Source organism: Lasiodiplodia theobromae, assembly GCF_012971845.1.
Source record: "Lasiodiplodia theobromae strain AM2As chromosome Unknown scaffold_22, whole genome shotgun sequence".
NCBI classification, from domain to species: domain Eukaryota; kingdom Fungi; phylum Ascomycota; class Dothideomycetes; order Botryosphaeriales; family Botryosphaeriaceae; genus Lasiodiplodia; species Lasiodiplodia theobromae.
Genome location: NW_023336428.1, coordinates 37,883 through 58,643, shown reverse-complemented (window position 1 = coordinate 58,643; position 20,761 = coordinate 37,883). Strand labels below are relative to the sequence as shown.

At 55.7% G+C, this 20,761-nt stretch overlaps 9 protein-coding genes across 9 annotated transcripts; 4 read left to right on the top strand and 5 right to left on the bottom strand.

The window, feature by feature from the left end:
- Nucleotides 1–561: 561 nt before the first annotated feature.
- LTHEOB_7301 (40s ribosomal protein s28) lies at nt 562–996 on the bottom strand (the record flags this gene model as incomplete). The annotated part of the gene is made up of 3 exons (XM_035516653.1): nt 562–623; nt 726–809; nt 936–996. 3 exons carry the CDS (start codon nt 994–996, stop codon nt 562–564), a joined length of 207 nt encoding a protein of 68 aa, XP_035371272.1.
- Nucleotides 997–1,620: 624 nt separating this feature from the next.
- On the top strand, nt 1,621–2,829 carry LTHEOB_7300 (ATP phosphoribosyltransferase; the record flags this gene model as incomplete). The annotated part of the gene is made up of 5 exons (XM_035516652.1): nt 1,621–1,637; nt 1,702–1,736; nt 1,823–2,332; nt 2,398–2,538; nt 2,594–2,829. 5 exons carry the CDS (start codon nt 1,621–1,623, stop codon nt 2,827–2,829), a joined length of 939 nt encoding a protein of 312 aa, XP_035371271.1.
- Nucleotides 2,830–3,441: 612 nt separating this feature from the next.
- Nucleotides 3,442–4,311, bottom strand: LTHEOB_7299 (DNA helicase ino80; the record flags this gene model as incomplete). Its single annotated transcript, XM_035516649.1, has 1 exon — nt 3,442–4,311. The coding sequence occupies one exon, from the start codon at nt 4,309–4,311 to the stop codon at nt 3,442–3,444; it is 870 nt and encodes a 289-aa protein (XP_035371270.1).
- Nucleotides 4,312–5,498: 1,187 nt separating this feature from the next.
- Nucleotides 5,499–9,318, top strand: LTHEOB_7298 (Acetyl-synthetase-like protein; the record flags this gene model as incomplete). Its single annotated transcript, XM_035516648.1, has 6 exons — nt 5,499–6,854; nt 6,939–7,568; nt 7,619–7,683; nt 7,737–7,908; nt 7,958–8,306; nt 8,390–9,318. 6 exons carry the CDS (start codon nt 5,499–5,501, stop codon nt 9,316–9,318), a joined length of 3,501 nt encoding a protein of 1,166 aa, XP_035371269.1.
- Nucleotides 9,319–10,044: 726 nt separating this feature from the next.
- On the bottom strand, nt 10,045–12,236 carry LTHEOB_7297 (Flap structure-specific endonuclease; the record flags this gene model as incomplete). Its single annotated transcript, XM_035516647.1, has 3 exons — nt 10,045–11,954; nt 12,010–12,173; nt 12,223–12,236. 3 exons carry the CDS (start codon nt 12,234–12,236, stop codon nt 10,045–10,047), a joined length of 2,088 nt encoding a protein of 695 aa, XP_035371268.1.
- Nucleotides 12,237–12,534: 298 nt separating this feature from the next.
- LTHEOB_7296 (Thioesterase family protein) lies at nt 12,535–13,500 on the bottom strand (the record flags this gene model as incomplete). The annotated part of the gene is made up of 2 exons (XM_035516646.1): nt 12,535–13,346; nt 13,407–13,500. 2 exons carry the CDS (start codon nt 13,498–13,500, stop codon nt 12,535–12,537), a joined length of 906 nt encoding a protein of 301 aa, XP_035371267.1.
- A 361-nt stretch (nt 13,501–13,861) lies between these two features.
- Nucleotides 13,862–15,697, top strand: LTHEOB_7295 (Phenylacetyl- protein; the record flags this gene model as incomplete). Its single annotated transcript, XM_035516645.1, has 4 exons — nt 13,862–13,961; nt 14,058–14,675; nt 14,726–15,322; nt 15,369–15,697. The coding sequence occupies 4 exons, from the start codon at nt 13,862–13,864 to the stop codon at nt 15,695–15,697; spliced, it is 1,644 nt and encodes a 547-aa protein (XP_035371266.1).
- A 1,579-nt stretch (nt 15,698–17,276) lies between these two features.
- On the top strand, nt 17,277–18,849 carry LTHEOB_7294 (Integral membrane protein; the record flags this gene model as incomplete). The annotated part of the gene is made up of 9 exons (XM_035516644.1): nt 17,277–17,472; nt 17,529–17,548; nt 17,603–17,639; nt 17,720–17,787; nt 17,837–17,865; nt 17,923–18,055; nt 18,146–18,300; nt 18,358–18,453; nt 18,513–18,849. 9 exons carry the CDS (start codon nt 17,277–17,279, stop codon nt 18,847–18,849), a joined length of 1,071 nt encoding a protein of 356 aa, XP_035371265.1.
- Nucleotides 18,850–19,903: 1,054 nt separating this feature from the next.
- Nucleotides 19,904–20,329, bottom strand: LTHEOB_7293 (uncharacterized protein; the record flags this gene model as incomplete). The annotated part of the gene is made up of 1 exon (XM_035516643.1): nt 19,904–20,329. The coding sequence occupies one exon, from the start codon at nt 20,327–20,329 to the stop codon at nt 19,904–19,906; it is 426 nt and encodes a 141-aa protein (XP_035371264.1).
- Nucleotides 20,330–20,761: the final 432 nt, after the last annotated feature.

Here is a 20,761-nt window from a genome sequence, read left to right as displayed (position 1 = left end):
AGACTAATATTTGCTGGGAAAGGAGTTCCGGTTGTTTTTTAGAATAGCGTGAGTCGAATTTTGGCTTCGCGCTATAAAAAAAAAAAGACAGGCTGGGAATCGGTCAAACACTGCGTTATTGTTAGCTGGTGATAGAAAAGGGTGTTTTTGCTGGATCCAATCATGTAAACGTGATTTCTGCTTCCGGTATGCTTCGTGTCAATATTTTTAAAAGCACGAGTGGACTGAATCACGAAAACGTGCGCATTTTTCGAAAAACAGGAGCCACAGTATCAGATCATGCATTCATTCCCATGTCTTTTTCCGCATGACTCCCGAGTTTGCCGATGCCGCTTTGTTTGCAAGCAATGAAGAAAAAAACACCGGCCCGAATTTTGAAGGTTCCCAATCAAGAAGTGCCCTGATCTTTTTTGAGGTGTCCGTACAGAAAATGCAAAAGCACCGACTTTCCTCCCCTAATCACCACCAATCCAGCCGCAGAGCGCCATGGCGACCAGCCATTTCCGGAATATAGTGGAGTGCAAGGACGGTGATGGCGATACCGGCAGCGACGGGCAGCATTTACCTGAGCCTCCTGGCCTCACGCTCGGACTCGAGAAGGCAGAGGATGTCGTTCTCACGGACTGCATAGGTACCAACGTTAGCGATCCATGCCTTCTTTCTAGCTTCGCCCGTGTGGGATGGTGTGTTCTCGTAGCGGGCAAGGTGCGGGGAGAGCGGCATACCAGGGCCCTTGACGTTACGGATGATGCTGCGGGTGGTGTCGTCCATGAACTCGACGCGGACCTGGGTCACACCGCCACGGGAGCCTGTTCACCACAGGAAGTCTCAATTAGCCAAGCAGTCCTCCATATTGTGATCGATTGGATGGCGTTCAGCGCATCGGAAGGGCGAGGGGAAGCGAGGCGACAGGGCGAGAGGCAGGATGGGCGTACCGGTGCGGCCGAGGACGCGGGTGACCTTGACGAGCTTGACGGGAACCTTGGCGCTCTCCATTTTGTGCGAAGTTGGTCGATGCGACGAAGTAGTATCGGAATCGAGAAAGGGCGGTGATCGGGAGGGGTCTGGTGTCGCGGTTGGGTGTTCGTCGGTGCTGGCGTTGCTTCGAGATGTGGAGCGGGAATTTCGAAAGTGCGGCCGCGCAATTCTTGGCGCGCTTTAATCCGCCGCCCGCACTGCCGCTCGCCGTCGGCCAAACCCTACGTAGACGCGATAGGGCAGCGGACCAGTCTACCCAAGGCTGCGCTGCCCGACGGTAGAACTCAGCGAATGAGCCTCGCGAATGAGCCTCGGCCGGATGCAATTTAGGTTCTCAATTCAAGGCTCTCGAGCAGCGAATAAAATTTGAATTTTGCACCGCGTGTTGCGCACCCGGCGAGTAGAGCAGCGTCATTGCCGCGGCGGGAGACCCCACCAGTGCCGCGCTTGACTCACTCAGAAATTATCGTGGCTCCGCAACACCACCCGTCACGCCGAACATACCCACGCCCGCCGAACCCGCTGTGCCGTTCGCTCGCATCAATTGGCCGTAACGATCTTTGTGCAACTACTTTATACCTGGCCGTCGTATCTCCAACCTGAGACAAACTCTGCGCAAACTTCGTCCCGCCATTAACCACCATGGATCTCGTCAACCAGTGAGTATACGCCTTTCGAGGGCGCACGTCTACCGGCTCTCGCGCGTCGTTAACCTTAGAGCAGCCTCAATGACCGCCTTCTTTTCGCCGTGCCCAAGAGTCCGTATACCGCTCGCGCATTGCTCCCCGTCCGACCCATACACCGAGTAAACAAGCTGCTGACGCCGGTGTGACCGACACAACAGAGGGCCGACTCCACCAAGCCTGTCTAGACCTGCTGAAGGGCTCCGACATCCAGTTCCACCGCCACTCGAGGCTAGACATTGCGCTGGTCAAGAACCTGCCCATTGCGCTCGTTTTCCTGCCAGCGGCCGACATCCCTACCTTCGTCGGCGAGGGCCGCGTTGACCTGGGCATCACCGGCCGCGACCAGGTCGCCGAGCACGAAGCCATCGCCCCGCCCACCGACACCACCGGCGTCGAGCAGGTGCTCGACCTCGACTTTGGCGGCTGCAAGCTGCAGGTCCAGGTGCCCGAGAAGGGCGACATTTCCGACCCGAAGCAGCTGATTGGCCGCAACGTTGTCACCAGCTTCACCAACCTCACCGAGCAATACTTCAGGAATCTGGAGGCAGAGCAGGAGGGCAAGGAATTGAACGCAGGAGAGAAGCTCAAGACCAACATCAAATACGTCGGTGGTAGTGTGGAGGCAGCATGCGCTCTAGGCGTTGCGGACGGCATTGTTGATCTCGTTGGTGAGTGAGAAGAAAGCCAAGGATCATTTCGAAGGGTGGGATGCTGACCATTTTGCCTTGAATAGAGTCTGGCGAGACTATGCGCGCTGCTGGTCTTAAGGCCATCTCTACCGTCGTTGAGACCACCGCCATTCTCGTCAAGTCCAAGAAGCCCTCCAACCCGAAACTTGTCGACTTAATAGCTGCGCGTATCCAGGGTGTCATCAGTAAGAGGTCTCTTGCAACTAGCGTTACGTCAGAGTCACTAACACGTGCTGGTAGCCGCTCAAAAATACGTTCTCTGCACCTACAACATCGAGCGCGGCCAACTTGTCGCTGCTCGCTCGGTCACTCCTGGCAAGCGCGCCCCCACCATTACCTCGCTCGAAGACGACGGATGGGTTGCCGTCCAGGCCATGGTCGAACGCAAGAAGATCGCGACCGTCATGGACGAACTCACCAGCATCGGCGCTTCCGATATCCTCGTTACCAAGATTGAGAACTCGAGAACGTACTAAGAAGATTAAGAGGAAATTAAGAGTTATGTTTCGAGCATTCTATTAGACATTGAGAACTGGGCGTTTATCTGTAAGCCCCGTTCCGCCAGTCCTCGGACGGCAGGGTTGTGGAGAGTTACCGGACTTTTGACCATGAAGTTTTAGAAAAACAGGAAGGCCAAGGCAAAAGTTAATAGATGGTTCTGGGACTTCAGTCCATGGAACGTAGATGGCACAGTTTAGCCAAAGTCGAGACATGTGAACTGCGAGCCTCCTTGGATTTTGGATTTTAGAGATGCAAACAAAGCACATGCACTGCAGACGTTGGCATTTTAAACATTTCACCTCTTTCTCAGATCTACGCTTGCCACGATGCCCAAAGAGAGCCGTCAAGTGCATATACCGTAAAAGATAGTGATGGAAATTCTTCTAAGCTTTGCTAATGCCCATGTTATACAGTCTACCCTCGCGTACTCCAAGGCGCCCTTACTATACAGCAATCCGCGCGCCATGCTATTCGGCCGTAAAAGTTCGCCAATCAATCGCGACCATACATCATAACTATCATCAATCATATCATAATCTATTCTTTCCCAAATCCGCCGCCAGCCTTCTCTTCGCTTCTCTTGACACTCACTTTTCCTTCTGTATCACAAGCGTCCAAACCACGGCTAGCGTCACGACTATGACGAAGACGATGATGCACAGGGTTATCGCTATGCTGAAGCACCGGCGCGACGGGCGGGGCGCCCATGTCGACGTCGCCGCCGCCTCGCCTTCCTCGGCAGCGCCACCGCGGCAGGACCAGACGGCTGGAGGGTGAGAGTCGAAGCAGCACTGCGACTTCTCAAGCGCGGATGAGTGCTTGGGGCAGTGCGCGACTATCTTGAAAGTATTGCCGTCCTTCTCGGTAGGGATGGCGGTGGCGGGGGTGGGTTTGGTCGTTGGCGCGAGGATCCGGACGAGTCTGGAGGGCCGGATGAATTGCGATGGATCGAGCAGGACGGCGGGTTGTGCTGCAGACGGCGGCTGCGGAGCTCTGTGGGAGGAGCCGGGCCGGTGTTGGTATTGTATTTTGTGATTGCTGCCGTCGCTGGAGGAAGGGGGAGGTGTCGTGGGGTGTTGGTGGGCAAGGTGCGTGGCCGTTTTTGGGGTCACGCTGCACAAAGATGAGGACGTGGGTGGCGGAGATGGCGCTGGAGATGAGGACGAGGCTGTGCAGTTGCATCCAAGACAGGTCATTGGCGCGAAGGAGTTGTAGATGTGACGCTCGTACGTCCCCAGGGGAGCGGTTATACAGGCATAGGGGCGGTCGAGGGGCGAGGTATTGTTGTGAGTGCGGGACAATGCGTGCAGCTGTGTGGGGACGGCTATGGATCGTCCAGGAGAGGTGCGGATGAGTGGTGATTTGGGGAGCACCGGCTGCGGCAAAGGAAGAGCGATGGCGATGTCAGCCTCCTCGTCCAAGATTCCATGCATAGCAAAGTGATTTCGGAGGTGCATTGCAGTGACAGAGGTAGAGAGCATTCGCGCATGCTGTGTGGAACCAAAGCAACAAGAGATTATAGCGATATACGACGATTTATTCTAGACTCAGAAGTGGGGTTGATGTGGAAGGAAGGGAGTGATAGTGTTAAGGAGGGAGTGAGGTTAGTAGAGCACCTACAACACAAGCAAGGGTCGCGTGCCGCAGCAGCATCATTAATTCGCTCACTTCAATTACGCTTGGCGAAGGGGCTTGTCGCCGGTCTGGTAGACATGCTTTCCCCGGAACGTGGCGTCGCCATTTCCTATTCGGGCAGGAAGCCGTGGGACGATGCGTCGTTGGCTACGCCAGTAAAAAGTTTGTCCGGAGGTGCTCGGCATGGGAAATCTGCCTTGCTGCAACTCTTTTCGAGCATCTTGGAGCGATGAGCATGACGGAGAGTGGCTGTTGCGTGGTTTGATTTCGATGCGACATATTTAAATCGCGCTTTCAGCCAAGGCCGATTCGCTCACAGCCTCTGCGAGGCGGTGAATCGTGTCGATCAAGCGTCAGGCTTACCAGGACTTCCATCCGCATGATCTGTGTTGACTTCGCCTGAGTGAGGCTGAGCAGCAGACCCTCGTGGCCGGCGGACCGGACGACAACTGTCAACGGTAGGTATGCCCAAATCAGTGACAGCAACGGGAAGTGATTGGTTAACTGTATAGCTATGCTCTGCAGGGGACTAATGCGAGTTTGCGACGGGCATTTCGGTGCCCGCTTCACGATACTCGGGTTAAAATTACGAGCAAAAGAATTAATGTGCAGCTCTCAAGGAGGGGTAGGGATACCCAATTGAATTCCAAGATCGAGATGCCACTCACCCAGTGCCGGGCCGGACCGGGCCCGGTGACGTACCAGCAAACGCGATGGTGGTTCGTTGATAAATAGCCCTGATCCTGGCAAACCGCATCTTGCGCGTCTCAGCAGGCAATGGTCCATACTGCTGCAGCTGAAATACCGAATCGATGTTTTTTTTTTTGCCCTCACATTCAAGCATCGGGACCATGCTGATGGTGCAACTCAAGAAGCGGCTTAGGTGGTACAACGTGGAGATGATCTCATCACTTCGAACTAAACTCGATGCGCATCTCAACCCACAACATGACCTCCCTTCAGACATTGCGGCATCGTTACTGTCGCTATCTCATTCACGCATCCTACAATGGACACCAACTATTTCGTCTGTACGCTTGGCCAAGCTGCCAGCTTGAGCGAGGGAGATTCTAGCTTCAACAACATCAACGAATTCCTTGATCTTCAAGCACGGGCTGTGGGAAATAAGCCTGCCGTCGGCTTATTCGAGTTACTCAATGGCGAGGACGTGTCCAGCGGAGAGGTGCCACAACCTGGCAGTCCATCATTGAAGCATCGGACCATCACTTTCTCAGAACTCCGGAATGGATCTCTTATCGTCGCCGACATGATCAATCGCAAACACGGGGAAAGCCTCAGCGGAAGGCAGACTGTGGGTTTCCTGTCCCCAAGTTCGCCGACCTTCATTTTCGTGTGGTTAGCCTTGATGCGCCTAGGCCATTCTGTTCTGCTGGTCGCGCCGCAATGCCAACCACCTGCCATCGCACACCTTTTACATCTCTGCGAAGCTTCGACGCTCTTCCACGACCCATCTCTCCAAACCGCGGCCGCCAAAACTGCCGAACACGTAGCATCAGCTACTGATAGCGGTACCGGAAAATCAGGCGTCCTGTCCACCATCTCCCTCTCCTCCGTGATCCCCACAGGCCTTCTTTCCTCTATCAAAACCGCCAGCAGCAGCAGCAGCATCGACTCCCTTCGAAATACGTTCCCCGCGCACCACATCCGACGAACCGACGTCGCCTTCCTCTTCCACACGTCGGGCACCTCGTCCGGCCAGCCCAAGCCCATCCCGCAGACGCACGGCGGCGCCGCCTGCGCGCTGCCGCAGCACCTGCCGGGTTCGGCGGCCAAGGCGACCTTCACGACCACGCCGCTCTACCACGGCGGCATCGCCGACTGCTTCCGCGCCTGGACGAGCGACGCGCCGGTCTGCCTGTTCCCCGGGCACGCGCTGCCTATCACGGCCGCGAATGTGGGCGCTTGTCTCGACGTCGCTGCTGCTGCTGCGGTGAAGGAGGCGGAGGAGGCGGAGGAGGGGGCGGAGGAGAAGGAGGATGGAGCGTTGCCGCCGGTGAGGTACTTCTCGTCGGTGCCGTACGTGCTGCAGATGCTGGAGGCCGATGCGTCAGGCGCGGGCGTGCGGCGCCTGCGCGGCATGGAGCTCGTCGGCGTGGGCGGCGCGGCGCTGCCGGCTGAGGTCGGCGACCGGCTGGTCGAGAAGGGCGTGCGGCTGGTGTCGCGGTACGGCAGTGCCGAGTGCGGGTTCTTGATGTCATCGCATCGCGAGTACGAGACGGATCGGGAGTGGCAGTATTTGCGGTGTGATGAGGCTGGGGGGAAGTACCTGCGCTTTGAGTCGGGCGAGGGGAATGGTGGGAAGGGGCTGGCGGAGTTGGTTGTATCACCAGGCTGGCCGCATATGGTGAGTGGCTTTGACCTCTCTTGACTTGATTTGGGACGTGGCAGGGCTGACGAGAATGATCCACTGACGTTTGGGTGGAGACAGGCGAAGACTAACAGAGAAGACGGATCGTTCGCCACAGCAGACCTGATGATGCCGCATCCGACGATACCAAACGCCTGGAAATATCATTCCCGTGCTGACTCGCAGCTCACGCTCGTCACAGGGAAGAAGTTTGACCCGGCACCCCTGGAGTCCGCAATCGCGGCGAGCCCATTCCTCGACGATGTGCTGATCTTCGGGAACGGGAGGCCGTTTCCCGGCGCTCTACTATTTCCAAGTGAAGGCTTTGCGGCAACGTCTGATGGAGACTTGATCGATGCCGTAAAACCGCTGGTTGAGAAGCTTAACGAGGAGAGTCAACAGCACGCGCGGATACCGCGGAATATGCTGGTGCCGATGCCCCGTGATCACGAAGCTCTGGAGAAGAGTAGCAAGGGGACGGTTATGAGGGGGAAGGCCGAGGAGAAGTATGCGGATGTCATCGAGGAGAGTTATACGAAGCTCGGTGCCGGAGCCGGCTCCAAGGTACCGGATTCGGAGGTAACGAACTTCATCATCGATTTGATCGAGAGTGTGATACCGAAATCGAGAACGCTGGAAGAGGATGATGATCTTTTCTCCTACGGCGTCGACTCTGTTGCATGTATGCAAATACGATACGGATTAAATCAGGTATGCCTTTTCCATGATAACTACTGAGCATAGAGTTGACCCTCCGGCAGATCCTTCCAAAGACTTCGCCAGAACTACCGCTAAGCGTTGTAGAAGACTGCGGTACTGTGAAGAGGTAAGTCGCCGTAGTTGATATATCCAAGGAAGCACTTGACTGAACCTTTGCAGATTAAGCAATTTCATGCTAAAGCTGCGCCACGGAGAATCATACGAAGAGAGCGAAGACGATCTCGAGCTTATGCTGAACCTTGTCGAGAAGTACGGTAACTTTAACGAGAAACAGAAAAATACATTCCAAGCCAATGGCTCTGTAAACGGTGAAGATGCAAAGGATGTCGTCGTAAGCAAAAGTGCTGGGAACTACTGTAAGCCTTCGCTCACGAACACAGCTACTCACCGGAGCCACCGGCGCGCTGGGAGCCCACATACTACACCTATACAGGGTCTCGGACCAAACTTCGAAGATCTACTGCCTTGTCCGGGGCACCAGTTCGCACACCGCCCGCGAACGCGTCGACAAAGCCCTTATTCAAAAGGGCCTCCCGGGCTTGACGGCATCAGGGCACCCCGATAACTCAAAGATCATCGTCCTCCAGGCTCAGCTGGGCGATTCAAACCTCGGCTTGTCCGAAGAGACATACGCCAATATCGCCGCCGAGGCCACCATCATCATGCACATCGCCTGGTCAGTGAATTTCCGGATGCGGCTGCGCAGCTTCGAGAAGGACAATATCGCCGGTAAGCAAGCGCGCCTTCCTCGCCGCACCGTATACATCCGTAAAAAGGAGAAACGAAGCTAACCCACCATCCCATCCAAAAAGGCCTCCACAACCTCCTCACCCTCTCCCTGCGCTCCCCGCGCCCCTCTCCTCCCTTCTTCGCCTACTGCTCCTCCGTCGCCAGCGCGACCAACTACCCACACTCCCCCACCATCCCGGAGCGGCTCCTCGACTCCCCGGCCGCCGCCTCGCCCCTGGGCTACTCGCGCTCGAAGTGGGTGGCCGAGCACGTGTGCCAGCGCGCGCACGACCACTACCAGCAACAGCAGCAGCAGCAGCAGCAGCACACGAGTAGTAGTGACGCGCGCAACCGCCATCCCGGCCGCCGCCGCATCGCCGTCTTCCGCGTCGGCCAGCTGAGCGGCGACACGCGCAACGGCGTCTGGAACGCGCGGGAGGCGTGGCCGCTGATGCTGAGCACGGGGCGGCTGACGGGCTGCTTGCCCGCGCTGCCCGCCGAGCCGCTGGGCTGGTTGCCTGTGGACGTGGCGGCGCGGGCCTTCGTCGAGGCGGTGGGGGCGATGGGCGATGGGGATCGTCATGCTGTCGCTGGGCGAAAGGACGACGGGGAGGGTGAGGGGAGGGGAGGGCAAGATGTGAAGGTTTATCACGTCCTGAACGAGCATTGCGACCCCGATTGGATGCGATTGCTGTCATGGCTGAAGAAGTTGGAGGATTTTGAGGTCGTGGAGCCCGGTGTGTGGCTGGAGCGGCTGGAGGAGGCGAGGAGTGGGAACGGGGAGACGGATCATCCAGCACTGAAGCTTCTCGGGCTCTGGAAGGATGCGTACGGGAATGTGGACCATCTTTCAGCAGCAGATGAAGAAAGAGTGAGATCCGGAAGCGATAGGCGGACATTTGCCATGGAGGAGACAAAGAAGGTTGCACCGGCGCTTCGCAACGTCAGACCGGTGGACGAGAAGTACTTCGGCAAGATTTGGAAGTGGTTATGCGACGTCAAGATGGAGTAGGCGTGCGGTCTGAACGGCATCGAGCCGAGTTTACTTGGAACAGGGTGCCAATGTGGCAGGGATGTGAGTAACGGGACATGCCAGGATTCAAGATTGCCGATGAAGAGCCAAGCAAGCGTAGCATACACGACGCATGGCGATGAGTTACTGGGAGCAGCCGTCTGCAGTAGATAGGTGGGTATACGGGTGCTCAACGGATGTCGACGGCGCGACGAGGCTTCACAAGATACAAGCCGCTCGGCATGTCGGCGAGGTGTCTATCGAAGGCGAAGAGGATAACGGTGAACGCACTAGAAAATCAAGCTGGGCATAAGCAGCCAAACTTCCAGAAGGTACCAAGCAAACAACGATCAGGTCTATAGAAGACTGGTAGATAGCAAGAATACAATTACTACGCAATCTTTCAACTAACGCCGCTTAGCTTGAAGGGTGTGATGCAGTTGGCATACAAGAAGTCGCGAAAGAAAAAAAAATAACTTTCCCAAGTCTCCTACAACAAGACTTTCTATGAATTGAATCCATGTCTGTGTGTATACAGGTCGGTATTGCTCCTGAAACATAGCGCAGAGAATATCAAGTGGGAAAGGTAAGGGGAGAAGGAAAGGCCGCAATTTCATCAATGGGGAAACAAAACTTAAACAGAGAGTCGAAGCCATCGTCCAGAGGTACACGTATCTATGCCCAGACATTCGCTTCATCTGCCTACGCAGTGAGGATATTCCGCCGTCACTTGATAAACGCGCTATTATTTAACATTCTTTCGCGACTGCTCTTTGGCTTCGATTTGATGACAGAGAGCTTTGAGGAAGTGGTGTTGCTCTTTTCCTGGCTTTCGCCAGATACGGTAGTGGGGCCAGAAAGGGAGCCGTCGGATTTGTCCTTCTGCGATGTGGGATGTGAAGGATCCACGTGGGAATCCTTGCTTACGACGCGGGAACTCAGAATGACAACGTCATCATCGATCCTATCTTCGCTGAAAGGGGGCAGCATAGGGTCGAGAGAGCGTTTATTCGTGGGAAATGTTGATGCGGGCTGGGCTTGAACATCAACAGATTTCTGTTCATGCTCAACTCCGTCGTTAGCCCGAAAACTGATTGGTGCTAAAACCTTCAACCTCTTCCTCGGAGTCGAATTGATGGAGGACGAAGCGGCGGCACCCATGTTGTACTCCGTGCGCGAACCTGTCTGTTGCCCCACGTCAATTACATCTAACGCAGATTTTTTCGCTGGTCGTCCACGTTTTCTCCCAGAACCAGGTTGTGCACTACCCTCAGTCTCTGCTGTCTGACCGTCAAGCACTTTCCGAGGGCGTCCACTGGCTTTCTTTTTGGGAGAAGTAAGTCTCTCAGGAGGTGGTGAGGGGTCCCGTTCAGGTCTGGGCTTCTTGTTCTGGCCATTCTTCACTGCGAGAGATTCCGTCCATGAGGCGTACTGAATAGGCGCCCCACTCTCAATCAGAAATGCTGGGAACCAGTCGCAGAATGAATCGCTTGGGTCATAGCGATTTTTCTCGTCAAATTGAGTGTTGTACCCGATCATTATAGGCTCTGCTTGCCAATTGATATGGACAATGTCCTCAGGTATGAACTCGAGACGAAGCTCGTCGGGTGACTCATTACTCACTGCTTCCCTTCTTTTCTTGATGCCTGTGAAGAGCCCCGTTGCGTCTTCCCCAATCTCACTGTGATGAAGCAAAGCGCGCGCCAGAAGAGGTGAGCACAGGGCGTTGATGAACTTCTTGGCAAAGTTGCGGCCCTTCCAATCGAAATGCAACTTGGTGAAATCCTGCAGCTTCTGGATGTCGATCTGGCGGTGCCAGCAAATTGTCTGTTTGAGCTGCTGAAGCTCTTCTTCTGAAGATACTTTCGGACGGATGTAAAGATTCAGTATCTTCATCTCTGGGAACTCAGTCGGGATATGATCCGCTACATGGCGGTGCCTGTTACCAAACCTGCCGTTCTGGACTTCTGTTCTCAGTTTGTTTCTCCAAGCCACGAGCTTCGAAGGGACATAAGCTCCCGAGTTTGCCAAGTTGATCAAGTCCTTCCCATATCCTGCCTCTGCGGCAGCCATGGCGAGGTCTGGTCCACATTGAGGGATTCCATGGTCATAGTCGCCCCCAGCCATGAGGGCAAGCAGAACCAGATCGTCTTTGGGTAATACTTCGGTGCCGCTTGAGGGAGATTTCGCTTCGAAAGTCTGTACAGGCAAGATCGTTCGGCCTTTTCGGACGTCTTTGTTGCAAGGCAGGAGCACGTGTACCCCACCGAAGGCCAAAGCATCACCATCCTTCGTGCAGATTGCATCGACTATTCCGGCCTTCTCCAAGGCGGCACACTCCGCCTCGGCCTCTCCAGGTGCTTCCAGCCAAGGTACTCCCAATACGTCTAGGACCTGGCGGTATAGACGAACAAGGTGTCCATAGGTGAATTCCTTCTCGATGTCTCCCGCATTGCGAAGTGAAGATGCGACTGCTACAGGCACGGGGATGTTTGATGGGGGTTGCCGAGGAACATATCGATCTCGCTTCATCGGGGGCTTCTCGGGGCCGTCGAAGATAAAGATAGGTTGTACACCAACCATCATGTAATGGAGGACATGAAAGAAAAAAGTGCGGGTCGGGTGGTTCATGCCACCTGTAAGGGTGTCAGTCGGCTTTTGCGCCAGCTGGAGCTGTAATAAGAGACTTACCCGCGGTCCTGGCAGCTTGAGTTCCATTCGAATATTTGTATACATCATTGGAGACGTCAACAGCCAAGCGTAGCGGTCGGCCGTTTTCTTTGATGCATTCAGCACTGAGAACAGCCAAATCAACCTGTCGTGCTGACGCCCTTTTCCGAACTACATCCCAAAGGCTTACACGATTAGCTCTGGAGTTTCCGATTGAGGTCAGCAGAAGCTTACCCGGTGATGCCCATGGCGTGTAGGGATGCAGCGAGTCGAGACGTGGATTTCGTTGCAGGCAAAGAGTCACGGTGAGGATTGTGTAGACTCGGAAGGTGGTTCTAGCAAAGCAAGGTGCAGGACAGCCGTCCAAGCAGCGCTGACGAATGTGGCAGTGGATTTGGGGTTCATTAAGGAAAGAGCGGGGAGCGAGAGGCGCGACTCCCGTCGCGTTGGCGACGCGTACGCACGTGATAGTATCCCAACTTACTGGCGAGCGGTTCGTTGAGAAAGCTTCGTTCGGATTCTATACCTGGTTCTATGTCCTCGTCTCTAGATCTTGCTCTGGTTCTGCGTCCTCCGTTTCGCCGTGTTCCTCTCTGCGCTCAAGGTGAACACGACGTGGTGACTCAGCGCGACAACATCCCCGCTCTCGTCTTGGACAACCACCTCCAGATCCTGCCGTCCGTTCTTGATCTTCTTCGCTCGCACCCGCACGAACAGCCACTCCACGCCTTCTGCCGGCAGTGACTTCTTCACATCCAAGTTTAGCAGCAGCGTGGGGTACCAGAACGGAGCGTCTTTCTTCTCCGCCTGCCGATACGTCTCGATAATTTGCGGCCAGAAGTCCGACACCAACCCGATGCTTTCGTTCGTAAACCTCTCGCCCGACTCGAGCCGGAGCCACTCATCCGCAAGACTATTCAGCGCCTGGCCCTTCCGCGGTACATACATGCGCACGCGATTCAACACCTTGCGGAAGTGGGGGTACGGCTTGTCCGTCACCTCGGCCCAGCTGGCGTCTGTATCCGTCGCCAGCCTTGGCAAATCGACCGGAGGCGGCGCAGGCTGGAGGGACCAGCCGGTTTCGAAGGACACGCCCTCCTCAGCGTCGAGGTTCGAGTTCGTGATGTAGCCGACGACTTCCTCCCGCCCATCCTGCTCCAGCGATACGTGGATCGTCGACGTCTGCCGGCCGAGCTTCGCGTCCTTGACCTTGAAGGTTGCAGGACCCTCCTGTGTGCGCCGCAGGAATTCGAGATGCAGGGTGATGGTGTGCGGCTGTTTCTGGGCGACGAGCGTGGTGCCGAAGTGCAGCGACGCAACTCGTAAAAAGGCCGACGTGACAACGCCGCCATGAGGCACTACGGAGAGTTCGGTCAGTGTTCTGAGGGTTGCAGAGCTCACACAGGGGCATGACGTACCTGAGCCAACGCACCAATCGGAATAGAACCTGGCCGAGTAGGTGTGGGAGTCCACGGCTTTCACCGCTGTGGCCTCTGCGAATGTCGGTGCCATGACTGGAGGCGTGAGAGGGCGGGCCGTATGGAACGCACGAGGAGCTACTCTCGACTACATGGCAGCGACGCGATGGCAAACGGGGTCGGAGGTGCGATGAACGGCGGCGGGCCTCGGCCTATGGCGGCCTCGGCTCTCTACTTACCCCGGATCTTGGCTGTCCCCGCCGCTCCATCTCCACCAACTGCGTCATTCGTTGGCACGCCGTAGCCACCACTTCGGCGCCGGCTGCGGCCAGCGTCGGCTACTACTCCTATCTGCGCGCGTTGTTGGAGGCGGCCGCGTGCCGCCTTTTCCTCTCCCGTTTCTCCCCCTCTCCGCTGTTTCTCCCTTTCACCTACATTCCTCAGTCACTGCTGCAATGCCCACCTCGTCGCCTTATCCTTCTATAGATGTGCCCAATTTGGATATCTGGGCCTTTCTCTTTGAAAGAAAGGATAAGCCTTATCCCGACGACAAAGGTAAACCGAAAGTTATTTTCATCTCCCAAGGGAATTGGGCATGATACACCGGTCCCTAGGAGACACACCGCTCAATTCGCACTGACATCCTTCCAGTAATCTACCTGGACGCCAATACCAACCGCTCCTACACGTATGCCCAAGTGAAAAGCACCGCCATCGACTTCGGCAAAGGCCTCAAGGGCCTCTGGGATTGGCAAAAAGGCGATGTCCTCGCCGTCTTCTCACCCAACTGCATCGACACGCCTGCAATTACCTGGGGTTGCCACTGGGCGGGCGGAATAATCTCCCCCGCCAACCCCACTTACAGCGCCGAGGAGCTCGCCTTCCAGCTAAAGAATGCCGACGCCAAGGCCGTCGTCACGCAGCTGCCGCTGCTGCCCGTCGTGCAGAAAGCTGCCGCCGCGGCGGGTGTGCCGGAGGATCGGATCATCGTCATGGGCGACGGCCGGGATCCGCAGGGCGGGGTGAAGCACTTCACCAGCATACGCAACATCTCGGGCACGGCGCGCTTCCGCCGCACGAGGCTGAACCCCGAAGAAGACCTGGCATTCTTGGTCTACTCGAGCGGGACGACGGGTCTGCCAAAGGGCGTGATGCTCACGCATCGGAACATTGTGGCCAACGTGCTGATGAACAGGGCGCTCGAAGGCGTGAATCTCGAGTGGAGCAAGGATAAGATCATCGCCTTCTTGCCCTTCTTCCATATCTACGGTGAGTTCTCCACGGCCCTCTTGTGCAACATGACTGACATTCCTCCGCAGGCCTCACGTGCCTCGTCCACCATGGCATGTACACGGGCGTGGAGCTCGTCGTCATGGACAAGTTCGACCTCGAGAAATTCTGCAGCAACGTGCAGACGCACAAGGTGACCTTCGCCTATCTGGTGCCGCCGGTGGTGTTGGCTCTGAGCAAGTCGCCCGTGGTCGACAAGTACGACCTCAGCTCGCTACGCATGTCCAACTCGGGCGCGGCGCCGCTAACGCACGAGATTGTCGAGGAGCTATGGAAGAAGCGCAAACTGAAGGTCAAGCAAGGCTATGGGCTCAGCGAGACGAGCCCGACGACGCATACGCAGGAGTGGCACGACTGGGACAAGAAGATCGGCAGCGTGGGGAAGCTGATGCCGAATCAAGTCGCCAAGTACATGAGTCCCGAGGAGAAGGAGGTGCCGGTGGGTGATACGGGCGAGCTGTGGGTCAAGGGGCCAAACGTGTTCAAGGGCTACTGGAAGAACGAGGAGGCAACGAGGAATGCCTTGACCGACGACGGCTTCTTCAGGACGGGTGATGTGGGCCACCAGGATTCCGAGGGCCACTTCTACATCACGGACCGAGTGAAGGAGCTGATCAAGTACAAAGGTGCGGTTTTGGACGCTTCACCATGGCCTTGCTAATCGTGAAACAGGGTTCCAAGTGCCGCCTGCTGAACTTGAAGGCTTGCTTGTTTCGCATCCCTTGGTCGAGGACGTGGCAGTCGTCGGTATTTACGACAAAGAGCAGGCCACCGAGGTGCCCCGCGCCTACGTTGTGCCGGCCAAGGCCGTCGAGGCCAGCCCGAAGACGGAGAAAGAAATAATAGAGTGGTTGACTGAAAGGGTCGCGCACCACAAGAGGTTAAGAGGCGGCGTACGGTTTGTCGATGAGATCCCGAAGAGCGTGAGTGGCAAGATCTTGAGAAGAGTGCTCAAGGCGAGGGCGGCGGAGGAAGAGAAGGGCGGAAAGGCGAAGCTCTAGAAAGAAGTAAAGAAAGAGGTAGAGAGGTACGTCATTTTGGACACTTCAAGTCGTTACGGATTGCATATTCTTGTCGCGTTTGATGTGTGCGCTTAGCTGCTACTCGTCGAAACAAGCGTCTTCCTCCATGCAAGGACCGAATCCACGCGCTCAGGTCAGTCATATACAAGACGGCTTATTGAACGGTGTTCTTATTCATTCGCCCTGCGCTTGTTGCAGTTTGGAACGGAGGTTGCATCGTTTCAAACTTCTCTGAGTCGGCTGAATCGCCTAATCCCTTGGTCGCCGCCCCAAAGCGTCTGGCAAATGAAAACGAAGGCCAAGGAACATCAAGTTCTTATACCAGGCCTGCAAGCCGCCTAGTCATGGCTTGCTACACCACCGAATTAATGCGGATTGGTCGGATTTATTGTACTCGTACAGCGCCGCAGCAGAGTGGGCGGGGTGCTCGGGGCAGCACGTGGCCCGTTGTTTCGTCGTGGGTCGGGTTTTATTGAACGATGGCACAGCAAGTGTCTGACAGCAAGGGTTGAAACTAGTGCAAAAGGTGAGACTTTACCCGAGAGTCGACGGCAGATCCCCGCTTTTCGGCGGGAGCAGACGTCTGCGTCGGGAGAGTGCCGTGATGACAAGGCGTGCTTGCCAGGACACCCTTGATGTAAAAGCGATACAGTCGTGAGTAGCAGATGATCCACGTGCGGCTAGTCCTCGCGAGTCGGGAAATTGCAACGCCCAAAATACCCCAGGGCCGTGCAGTTAAACTTAGCACTGTACAGAAGAGGAGCAGCTGCGGCTGGATGCAGAAGACATCTCCGACGAGGACTTAGCGGGCATATAGCTGACGGAGGTGAGGTGGTGCTAGCGCGCGCTGCAGGCGTTCCAGACTGCCGTCCGTGTGCCGTTAGAGGTTTCTCCCAGTGAACAAAACGCGCGCTAGCGGCGGGAGAGCCGTGGGCGGCACGGACGATGCATGATCGGCTCAGGCCCTTTGCAACTCGCTCAACTGCCGCGTAGGGGAAGACTCATCGACTCAGCGTTTCGCCATGGGCAGGGTTCGCGCTCCTGCAACACTCGATCGCACCAGCTTTCGATATCGCCCTTGGGAGAAATTGGTCCGGCCCATGTGTGCTTTTTTGGTCTTGTCGCTGCTTCCATCGCTGGGCCCAAGTCCGATCCTCGCCCATTGCGGGCCCAAGTCCGTCATTCCCACTCCTGTCGATTCGTCACTGCATCTATTTACATAGGCCTCGCCTCGGCACACACGCGCGGGATCGCCTTTGCCTCCTCTTCTCCAACCGCCCTCCCGCCCTACTTCCCCGGCCACGTGCCTTCCTGCAGGAGCCCGAAGCCACAGTGACCACCTTCCCCGGTCCTGGCTGTCGCCACACTTTAGATTAACTTGCTTGATCTTCTTCCCTCTCGGCAGAGTCCGGGGTTCATATCATCTCTCCGCTTCGCTACCTCAGACGCCTGTTTTGGCACTGACTCGCCTCACTTGCTTTTTCTCCATCTCTCTCCCATTCTCCTTCCAGAATCCTCTCTCCCCTCTCTCCCTCCCTCGACCTTCCTGTCGTCGGCCATGGCGGCGGCGAACACGACAACACCCGCCATGCAGCCGCCCGCGGGACAGGCGTCAACCTTCGACGGGCCGATGACGAGCGCGCAGTGGGAAGTCGTCCGGACAGGCGCCGGACTGGTTGGAGGTGCGACGGTGGCGCTGGCGCTGCGGATATGGGCGCGGGCGGGCGTTATGAGGCATTTTGGACTGGATGACTGTACGTCATGGAAGAACTCTCGGCATAGCATTGGCTGATTCTAAAATTTCCGACAGATGCGGTTGTGGCAGCTTGGGTAAGAGCAAACGAAAGAAACGGAGAGGAGATGGGGGCTGACGCTGGATAATAGTTGCTCAGTGTTGCCTTTTTCGTTTGCGAACTGCAGTGTGAGTTTTCCTCCTTTCATTTTGTGTCTTTCCCCAATTTTTATGCTGTCCACGCGAAGTGATTCTGACGCCTATCAAAGGGATGCAGTACGGATTTGGTGAGCACCTGTGGAACGTGAGCGTCGCACAGGCGAAAGAGTATGCGCAAGTGAGTCCTCAGCGAATCCGAGCTGGAGTAAATGCTGATAGGAATCAAGTGGAGCATACCTGTGCTCACGATGTACTGGTATGTCGATTCTGCGTGCTGGTGAACTCCTCGCGAATGCTGATTCCATTGTGACAGTTGGGCGCCGATACTATCCAAATTTTCGATACTTCTCTTGTATCATCGCTTGAACCCCAGCAAACCCTTTCGTATCGTGGTGTATGTCATGATAGCCATTATAGTTGGTTATTCATTGGCGTCGACCGTCGTGGTATGTGGCAGGCATGCTCTTTGGCCAGCTCCTAGTATTAACAGTGGACTTTAGGTTGGGGCCATATGCAGACCAACTGACGCTACCAAGAGCCAATGTCTCAACAACCTTACCCTCATTCAGGCGATCGTGAACATCTCCACAGATGGCATTGTAGTCATAATGCCCATCTCCATTATCCACAAGCTCCAGTTCCCATTCGGCCAACTGATGATCGTAGGATTGGTTATGGCTGGTGGGTTTCTGTAAGCATACACCCTTCTAAACTCCTTTAGAAATTTGCACAGCTGACAGAGCTGCAGTGCCGTGGCTGCCGCAATAATACGACTTATCACGATCCAAGGGATCCGCGAGCGCGCGGATTACACTTGGGAGCAGACCCATGTCTCACTGTGGTCGTAAGTGACTTGAACAATTCACACCAAATTCAAAAGGCTGACACTAGAACTCTGTCTAGAACCATCGAGATCAACGTCATAATCATTTGCCAGTGCCTCATTTCGCTCAAGCCCTTGATCAAGCACTACATGCCGAGCATGCTCGACGACGGAGTCTACCCGAAATCGACCAACAACCGCGGTCGCAGCCAGAGCAGACTCAGCCTGCCCTTCACCATGATGGCCAGAGGAACGACGGGCGTGGTGGGCGGTGGCAGATTATCGAAAGGCTGGTGGAGGAGCCCGAAGAAGGATGAAATCATCATCACGAATTCGTACGAAGTGCGAAGCACGTACGAGATGCGAGTGGGCGGCGATACGGAGAGTATGGAAAATATCATCAAGGGGAAGCGCTGAGGAGAAGTAATTCAATTTTTGTATCGAGTGGTTGTTGTCGGCAACGCCGGGGCGGGACCTGAGTGCGTTATCCTTTCATTAATCTTGACTGGGAGAGCGGAATATACCCCGGGGAGGATACTAGTCTGCGGGAAAAGGGCTTTGCAAGTCGGAAAAGAGGTGGATTCTGCATTGCGAACTAATATAAGCCGTTGTTTTCAGATGATTGGAATGTGCTATATTTGTGGAGCCTTGGGCCTATGAAAGCACTCGGATCTGCAATATTTGGACCGCCAATGCAGATCTCGGGCTTTTTCCCCAAGTCCAAGCAGGAGATCCAGCTCTTGCAGCAACTGAAGGACCACCTCCACCCTCTGCCATACCCGCAACCCCCACAAAGCTAAGCCCTCAGTCACTGCCGTCCCATTTTACTCCCTTGCGGCAAGGTCGAGGATTCGCGCCAATGCCGCATCTTCCGCCGGTGGACCCCTGTGGACACTTTCAATTGCCTAATTGGGTCAGCGCTCCGACCCATTCTCACTGCTATCGCACCGCCGCAATAACGAAAATCAAGCCACTCACGTCCCGCCCGTTCCGCAACAGCGCTATCCGCAGCTCTCCCGTCCGTCAACGTCCCACCCAATCTTCGGGCCTTTTTCCGAAACACCCTACACCACAACTATAAAATCCTGCCAACCGGCTTGGCTACCACCGCAGCCGGATGCTGATCTCATAGTTCCACTGCGTATTTCAAAAGCCAGCGCAAAGCTCTTCACGTGCTGCGACTCCGGAAAAATGAATGATCTTTGTCTGGTACAACTTCGCGCTCCAAACGAGCGCAACGAAACCGATGTGCTCTTATTCAAGCGCGTTGAGTAAAAGAGAACTCCCGAAACAAAATCGGGCTGCTTGATCCACGTTGATGCTTCCTGCTACCGTTTACATCTTCAACTCTCCCTGGAAAAAACAGCACACCATAACAATCAGAAGTCCCCTCCACTTCTCATACATCACCATCTAACGCTACTGCAGCTACACGTTATTGAAATGAGCCCATTAATTGGTGCGCCGTCGTTCATGACGATACATCCTCTTCTTCTTCTTTTTCTTTTTCTTCCTCATCTTCTTCCTCCCCTTCTTTGCGGCGCCGACGTGGTGATATGTGTACCTTCATGCTGTTAAGCGACTGTGGTGTTGGTGTGCGGGGAACAGTGAGCTGTTGCTCAGACAGTGTGCTCGGAACGGGGGAGTCGACTTCGGATTGATCGCTCAAGGGATAAGCTGTATCGCTGAAAGGGTTGGCTGGATCATCTGACAGGTCGGCTGGATCACCGGACAGGTCGTCCGGAACACTGAAGGAGCCTGTTGTCGGCGGGGCGCTACTCTGGGGATTGCTGTCTGCGGCAGTGCTTTCAGCACCCTCGCCGCTACCGGTGGCATCCCGAAGGATTTGCTTCAGAACGACAAGTTCATTGATAAATGATCGGAATCGGGCCTCCATTGCGACGATCTCATGGAGTACTTTGTTCATGTACTGCGCTTCCATCACTCCGCCTTCGTTATCGCAGGCCATACCGGACAACTTCTGACCCCTGGACTTGAGATCTGCGACGTAGTACTTGAGGCAGGTGCAATAGCTGCCACGGACCCGGCATTGCGCGCATTCCGGCACGTCGCGGGTACAAATCTGCCCGTGCCCGCGACATCTTGTGCAGCCTCGCAATGCTTGGAGTCGAGGCAGCTGCCCGTGTTCGGTAAGCACCTCCATGCTGGAGCTTGAAGGCCGGTCGATTGTCGTGGATGCGTATGCGGTCTGAGGAACGATTTGGAGTATGGCAAAGATGCCCTCTCTCGGAGGACGATGGGCGTTGTGAGGCCTTCTTCTCAGTAAATGCTCGGATGCGTGAACGTTGCTAGTGATTAGAATAAGACA